Source organism: Triticum aestivum, chromosome 2D (genome assembly GCF_018294505.1).
Source record: "Triticum aestivum cultivar Chinese Spring chromosome 2D, IWGSC CS RefSeq v2.1, whole genome shotgun sequence".
NCBI classification, from domain to species: domain Eukaryota; kingdom Viridiplantae; phylum Streptophyta; class Magnoliopsida; order Poales; family Poaceae; genus Triticum; species Triticum aestivum.
The window spans coordinates 500,251,296-500,259,961 of record NC_057799.1 but is presented as its reverse complement, the minus strand read 5'-3'; the positions used below and the strand labels follow the sequence as shown (position 1 = coordinate 500,259,961).

The 8,666-nt window shown below is 45.5% G+C and overlaps 1 protein-coding gene across 1 annotated transcript in view; it reads right to left on the bottom strand.

The window, feature by feature from the left end:
• Nucleotides 1-7,238: 7,238 nt before the first annotated feature.
• The window catches only part of LOC123054089 (protein WHAT'S THIS FACTOR 9, mitochondrial), a 2,049-nt gene continuing 621 nt past the window's right edge, over nucleotides 7,239-8,666 (bottom strand). Inside the window, exon 2 of the mRNA XM_044477770.1 lies at nucleotides 7,239-8,666. This exon is cut by the window's right edge and continues 5 nt beyond it. Coding sequence (XP_044333705.1) covers nucleotides 7,681-8,666 — 986 coding nt within the window. The 3' untranslated portion in view covers nucleotides 7,239-7,680.

The window sequence follows — 8,666 nt, the reverse complement described above, 5'->3', positions numbered from 1 at the left end:
AGACACCGCCAGTGTGGGAGTGGGGTTGAGGCAGATTTATTCGTCCGGGCGCCGCTCCCACCACCCCAACGGCGCACCATGACCTACAAATCCAAACCCTAACTACAGAGCGGAGGAAGGGGTCCCCCCTTCCTCCTGCCGCCGGAGCAGCAGTCGGAGAGAGAGGGGGGCAGCGCCCTCACCGGTGGAGATCGATAGAAAAGATCGCCTCCCTAGTCGCCTCGCCCGTGGCGGCGGCTAGGGTAGGGAACGCTTCGTTGGAATGTGTACGCGTCTGTTCCAGTCACTTGGGAGGTGGGGATTGTGGCACCGCCTGTAGCTCTATACTAGCGACTTAGTCCTTCAGATCAAGCCGCTAGCACAGGAGGCCAAGGTAGTGCTACACCACCTTCGCATCTTCAGCGGGGCTTCAAGGCTCTTGTGCAACCTAACAAAAAGTTCAATTTCTCCCACTTGAGGTGTGTGTGGGTGGGGGTGGGGGATCATCTGTACCGTTGGGTGGGGGTGCGGGTGGCGTTCTCGAGTTTGCCAAAACAGATGTGCCGGCGGGAGTCGATTAAGGAACCATCTGTACCATGATGCCGATAGATGCTTGCCCCAAGATGGGCGCCAATTGTCGTGGATATAATATAATCCTGACAATACTAGGGGGTGTGGTGTAGAGGCAATTGTATCTATCAAGCAGTACAGATGGGAGTACGCTCAAGGATTTCTACAGGTTTAGGCCCTCTTCGGTGGAGGTAATACCTACCCCCGTCCATGGTGTTCTTTGCTCTTGGCGTAAGCTATAATATGAGGGAGTTCAACCCTCAGCTCGGCACCCTCATCCTGGCTTTTATAGTGCGCTAGTAGGGGTGTCATAATGGATTGGTATTAATGCTAGTCATTGGCATGACCGACTGTTTGTGTTTGTGGCTATTACTGTTAGTAACTGTCATATTTAATTAGATTACTCCACCATTGAGTAACGACAATATTGATTGCATCGTGGTAATCACGATATCCTAGGACGCAACCGACCATAGGTCATCCAACTGCTCCCGCCTTCCTTGTGACCGACTGTTGGATTGTAGCTCCAATGGATCGGGCATGTAGCCCCTTAGCATTGCATTTTAGATCGTAATCTTGATTGGCTTGGGCCTTAGGCTGGGCCCATATGTATAATTGGGCCTACTCCTTAGGTATAACCCCGTCAACAAGATGAACAATTAATTCTAGAAGCCAAACTTCCTAGGATTTTTTAAAAACCAGGTAGACTCTTAGCTTACAAAGGTGATCTATATTTCTCCCCCACTTCTCTAAAATACATGTATGATCTACATTTAGTTATTCTGTTAACAAGCCTAAAACCTCGCAGAATCTCCAATATATTTACATATACTAATACTCCCCTTGTTTCTTTTTAATTAGCTAGCATATAAGGTTTGCTTGAGGCCAAACTACACCAGGTTTGACCAAAATTATATTAAAATATTAACATTTACTATAATACTAAAGTTATATAGTATGAAAATCAATTGCATGATGCATATAATGATATTGATCTCGTATTGTGAGCCTTGATATTTTTTCCCTATAAAGTTAATCAACTGTTTTGCAATGTTTGACTTCAGTCAAATTTTGTATATGGACTCATAAAAAGAAAGGTAGGGAGTAGCAGCCAAGCTCACGAGCCAGCACAAACAGTAGCCAGACACAAAAGAGGGCAACCGGGCAAAGGCACATTCTGAACATTGTGCTTTTTCCATTTCCATAGTATGATATTCTCCCCATGGCAATATCATTACCACCTCTCACGACCTTTCTTTGAGGGGTCATCAGATGGTGGTGGTGTTAGTGAGAGCTATCAGCTAAACTAATCAAAATGATCACATAGGTGGCTTTGAGCCCGATAAGGCGCGTGATTTCCCGTGGCGCATAATGTGGCGGTTGTTGCCCGGACAAGCAGACAATTCGTCAAGTCGCCCCACAAAGCATGTCCTCTCTTGCTAACCTTTATCCCGAACCCCTAATCCCCGATGGCCATATGGCATCGTCGTACCACATGTCTTGCTTTCTAGAGTCTAGACTAGTAGCTGTTGTAAAATTCGGTCTATTGACCGGAAAACAATTAGTTTCCTGAAGACTACTTTTGGCTCCACCACCTTGTGTCGCTGTACGGTCAACTTATAACTTGTGCTAAAATGATTTGGGGAGGGATCTGATAATTGTGAAGGACAGTGGATTTATATTGCCTGTTGTTTTCTTCCTTTTTAGGGTACCTGATTGCTTCTTTGCACTATCTAGAGGTTCATCAACTGAGCTGAAGAAAGATAAGCTGACGGCTGACTGAGGCTAAGCCATTTGTTGCTCCGTTATCGGTCCAGTTTCTGTCTCCAGATAGCAGCAGAGACGTCGACGCCCAAACAAGCTGTTCAGAGAATAATTTCGTTATCAAATTCGAAGAAAAGTATATATGATTTTTTCTAGCCGATCTAAAGAAACGGTAGCGGATGACCAAAGAAAATAGTTCATCACACCCAGCTGGTACCGCAGGGACAGAAGTGACCGGACTCTGAAAAAAGACCTGGCGTATTGCGGAAGGGGACATGTCAAAAACAGGACGGGAGGCAGAAAAAAGATGATGGGGGAAAACTCCAAGATGGCCCGGAGCAAATCACGGACCTGGACTGGGCAATGATGCATCATCCTATGCGCATGCAATTAGCACTTGGCAGTTATTATCACAGGTTTCTCATTCTTGGAGTGGACGCTGCTGCCCGATTCTTCTGCAAACAGATTGCAAGTAGCAGCTTCCATGCACCGCCTGCGCACCTGCACCTCCAGTTTTCACGGTCAGATGAATGGCATGAGTGAATGATGCCTCATGGGCCTCATGTGACCCTGAAGAATAGGCGAAGCAAAATAAAAGCAGGTGCCATTTATTAGGCCAGCCTCTATCAAGTTCAGTACTACCACTGGCAAAGATTGCCATGGCCGAGTTTCAGTGCATAGTGTCATGCACTAACTGCATTTTGGACAGACTGTTGGTTTTACTGATCAATGTGGGTGCATCAGTTCAAAGTCTCTGACAGTCAGGATTAATCTTAGCCTCTTATCATTTTTTATATTAATATAATCTCCACATGCTTTCTGCTCCAGCCTCTAGGCAACAGTACGATGCATGCGTGAACAGGGGAAAAGGGGAGGTGTGAAGGACAAGGATGGAATGGATGATCATCATCAAAGAGGAGGCATGATCTACAATGATCAGACATATATTCCGGCGCTATCAGCTGGCCCCAGAGGTTAAACCAGCAACTAGCATCACGAGGCATTGGGATTAGCAGCGGACCTCAATTCCTTTTGACAAAGTTCGGAGCAATTGTCTAGCAAGGATGTCTAGCCATCCATCCGTCCGGGCATTGGAATCCAGGAAAGTTGCAAAGTCCAAGGCTGGTCTTCCAGGGCATGGATGGATGCATGCATGCGCCTGTGCTCCATCCATCTCTCCCAGGCCATGATGCCTGGCTGCTTTTTAGCCTGATAAAAAAGACATGATGTGAGGCTGTGGGGGCTTCCACACTTCGGCACGACTGTGAGGAGTCGAGACAAGGTTTGGCATTGCCTTCTTTTCCCTCACGGTTCATCATGGTTGCCTTGCACGGCAGGGTCGAGTTGCTCCCTCCTCTGGATGTGTCGCCTTCTTGTTTCCCTTGGTAAAACTTTGGGATGCTGGAGGATGATGTAATTTTTACATCCAGTAGAAATAGAACAAGCATGTGGCATTTCGAGAGTACTATACCAGAAGTTGAGAACTGGAATAGCGCAAGAAAAGATAAGCAAGAAAGAAAATATACTGGAGGATCCCGTGCAGCATGCTACAATATATATGTTTTATAGAAAAGGCAGCCCGGTTCATGTAGCTCCTCCTTGCGCAGGGTCACAAGGCAGCAGCTTTACCACTACGCCAAGGCTCCTCTTCTACAATATATCATGCGCTTGGGTTGCTCCGAAGAAGTCCTAGAACAGATTCTCGACAAGACCTCAATAAATTATGCACATCAAGTACCCTAGGCAATTATTTGACAACACGTCGAAATCCACGAACAAGTAGGATTTTGTGAATCTGCAGCAAGTTGACAGCACTCTGAGATATAGCTAATTAGTTCTGCAATAGAATCGAATTGAATGGCAGACACATCATCCAGAACAAATCTTTAGCTGTAGGTCTTTTCGAAGCTAAAAACCGAGGAGAAGTCAATTAAGCTTGGCTTTGCATTATCTTCTTAACAATGATACCAGCAAATTTCTGTGTGAGATGAATGAGGGTGAAATTTGACATGTTAAATTCATAACAGTTGTGCATTACTCCCTCCGTTCCTAAATATAAGTCTTTTTAGAGATTTCAATATGGACTACATACGGAGCAAAATATGTCTATATACATCCATATGTAGTCTATATTGAAATCTCTAAAAAGACTTATATTTACGAACTGAGGGAGTAATATTTACACATGCCAGTCTACACTTCAGTTGGCAACAAAAATAACTACATCTGACAAGAGAAATGTCAAGCCAAATTGGCAATAAACCAGTAAAATGTGCATACTTGCGGTAGAAGCTTGCTGTTTCTTCCTTCTTGCCACTGCCGAATCCGGCAGCTTCTTCTTTTCAGCTTTACTGTAATTTTAGCTGGTGGCTTGCTGTGATTCTGTCCTCAGAAACCTGAAATTGCCCATTCTCCTGAAGATATGTGACTCCAAATCGTGACAGCTGTTGTATCCATTGAATTACACAGGCAGAATTGGCTCACTTATACGCTTACGATGTTCCATCTTTTGCATTTACATCAGCAAGCAACAAATCATGGAACAAAGTATGCAGTCTGCTGGGCCATCTATATTAAGAGATATCTAGCAAAGAATAAAGAGGGCCAGAATCCTGCAAAAGGAAATCTTGGTAACCAGCTCGGCGGCCCGCAGGCTTGATCAAAGCAATTCAACATCAGGAGTCACCTTGTCAGGACAATTTATGTTGGAAACAAAAAGATTTCAGTTCCTTGATCAACCCTTTTCTTTTCACTGAAGCGATGGATCTACACTCCACATAGTTGATGTAAATATAGACATCACACAGAATTACAAATGTGCAATAAACTCCATTCCAGTGGCACTAATCTTGTCATTGGATAAAGGATATAAAACATGATTGATAGACATGTCTACACCAAAGAGAGCCGGTCCTTGTTGATCATGAGCATACATTGTCAATGCACTACCATAGTAATCTTAATCTGAGAGGGAGTTTGACACACTATATGAATTGAAACATATATCAAGCAATACCTTGATTTGAGAGGGAGTTTGACACACCATATGAAGTGATACAGGTATGAAGTAATACCTTGATCTGAGAGAGGGTTTTATACACCATCTAAGTGACACGGATACTAGATACGATCTGAGAGGGAGTTTGACACACCAAATCATGGTGATACAGATGTCAAGCACCATCAAATGGCATGGCTACGACCAAACGGACAATGTCACATTTGATGTTCAAAAGTCACATAACCCCGTAGTTTCTCATCATTAGCATTAGGTTCACTGGGACCTGGCCCTCGGTGTCTGCTGGTGCTGGTCTAGGGTGTATAGACATTGATATATCGGGGGCTTATGACTATTGCTTTGGACTAGTTCATGCACCCCCCTTTGAACGGTTGTCCAGTGCACAAACCCCTTTTATTTGTGTAGATAGATAGCCTGTACTATTGACTCACCAACAGGTGCAATACACGTGCACAATTGGTTCTGTAACAAGTTTACAACATCCCATCTTCAGCATTTACATCAGCACGGGACAAACTTCCTAGCAAATTATGCAGCCCAAGGAACTCTGGTAATAACAAAATGAAAAGAGGACAAGAAACCTGCACAAATAGTTCTTTGGTTGGCAAACCAGTGCAGCGGCAGCAAACACCGGGGTTGATCAAAGCAGCTCAACATATCAGCACCATTTATGATGGAAACAAAAAGAATTTCTAGCATTCCCAGAGGAACTGACACCCACACTAAGCAACATCAATTGGCATGACTTCATAAAGCAACTTATACCAATCACCCATGTGTGCACACTGAGACTGAGAAGATGGCGTATTAGTATTGCACAGAGATTGAATGCTCTCACGATGGACCTATTGGAGCAGAAAATCATCTGCCTAATTCAAGGAGTGAACTGACGCAGAAGAGCATACAAACTGATTTCCTAACATTGTAATTGGAGCCTTGGAGCTGCCAGTTGAAAAGAAGAAGATACTTGAAAGTGGTAACAGTTTTTGAGCATTTCAGGTTTTATTACCGCATTTAAGACTTGTAACCTCTAAAATTACCATTGAAAGTCACACTGAACTTGCTACAGAAATCTCACGCAAGGGCAAACTAAGCCAGAAATAACCAAAGTCGCACCATTTTTAAGATAACAAGAAAGAAAGAACGCGACTTCAGAATAACCGTGGCAAGCTCAAATCATTTGTCCTACAGAAGTTGCCAAGATTGCAAAGGCTCCATAGTCAGCATCACTTTAGCTGGAAAGATTGTAAGGAGCAGGAGTCAGAGACACTGAGACACTCATGTCTATCATTGGTGACTGGTGAGAGAGGCTCGTTGCCATCACAAAAGGTTAGCAACAGACAAATGTTTTCAGCCTCACAAATGAGCCGATTTAATCAAGAAATATCTACGTTCTATTTCCAATTTAATAAAATTCCAAGCAGATCTTCTGCAATCCAGGGAAATCATAGTTTGCATTTGGTCATTGCCTGCCCAAATCTGATCAAATAATTGTCTGCCCAAATCTGATCAAATCATCGTCTGCCCAAACAGGCTGTAAGTATCGCCTACAAAACTGACATCTAATTTGCAACCATAAGCTAGCTAAAGTTCATAACTTAGTCTTTGTGAGGCTTGCTTCATGCCCTAAAAGAGACACAATGAAAATTAAGCTTCTCAAAGTTAGGCTATCCAACATCCAGGTATCAAGCCGCCTTCCAAGTTATTTCTAATTTTCTAGGCCCCCAAGACAATCAATATTAAAAGGGTCAGAGTACCTCTAGCACTAGATACTACATTACGGCTTGAAAGTTTCTAATATACCAACAACAGTAATGTCTTCCACAAGAAGATGTGAAGATGTGTTAACATCTTCTACAGTAATACCCCCTGTGGCAAATACAACCACTCATCGCAACAATCAACAAAGCTAAGATAGCTGCAACTCTATTTTAAGAAGCTGTACATGTAATGTGTTCGGTTAACTATCTAACATACAGTTGAATCATGATGATTCTCATCTCATGCTATCCAGAGAGCAGAGAGAGCCATGGGGAAAAATTTCACCTCGACAAATAAAAGATGGCCATAGAAACTAGGTATCTAAACAAGCTTTCTACATCTCAAGCAGGCAATGTAAAATACATCAAAATTGTAGTGGAACTAGCAATTCACAATGGTATTATGATTGCCTTCTGAAACCGCTCATTTTCAGGAACTAAGTTAAACCAAGTTGCTGAAAGCCATGTGTGAACCCCTAGTTTACAGGTACTAAGTTGAAACCTGTTGCTGAAATCCTCACCTGACTGAAGTCACCGCCCATCATCTCAAAACAGCAACATGCGGCAAGCAGAAATCACCATCCAGTGTCAATCATAACTATCGCGTTCATCATAATCATCATTGCCAGGCCCGTCGTCATCCACAATCTCCATTCCAAAGCACTCAACATCAGCATCCTCATCCATCCCCTCTCCTTGAAACTCCTGATCTCCATCCAGTGTACCCTCCTCTTCATCGTCATCCTCGTCTAAAACCAGCTTGGACAAGCCCTTCCCACGGTACAACACGCCAGTGCGCATCACATATTGTACCTTGTCCCTCACCGCCGCGAGGGGGTGCTTCTCCACAAGCTTCCCCCTCTCGTACCCCTCGCGAAGCACGAGTGTCGTCGTCTTGCACTTCAACGACAGGTAGAACACTCCAGGATACCTTGTAAACAACCTCGTGAACTTGTGAGGCAGGCCAAGCTCCTCGCGGAGCAACCGGATCGCATTCCTCCGGACCATCTTGTGCACCATCAGCCCGAGCAACTCATGCAGCAAACCAATGTTCCTCTTCTCGTAGATGTCGCTGTCAGGGTCGATCCCTGAGGCATCATCATACGGGGAGATGTAAGGCAGGCGGTGGAAATCGTCCATCCAGGCCTTGACCTTCTTCATCCCTCCGTACCCACGCGGGAACCGCATCGGAAACGCGAGGGGGGCATGCGACGAGGACGGCGGACGGGACAGGTCGCGGTAGGTCGCCCCGATGATGGCCTCGGCGTGGCGGCGCTGGAGGGAGGATATGGCGATGTCGTCGGGGAGGCGGGAGGTGGAGAGCGAGATGTGGTTGTTGGAGACGGCGAAGAGGTCGGGGTGGGAGGAGGGGAAGGAGGAGGCGAAGTCGTAGGGCAGGCCGAGGTCGAAGCGGAGCGGGAGGATGGAGGCCAGCGGGAGCGACCTGGAGCGGGTGAGGAGGAGGAGGCGCGCGAGGCGGAGGTGGGAGTCGACGGCGGAGGCGCGGGCGAGGCGGGCGAGGAGGATGTCGGAGGCGGAGGTGAGGGAGAAGGCGGGGAGGGTGGGGAAGCGCG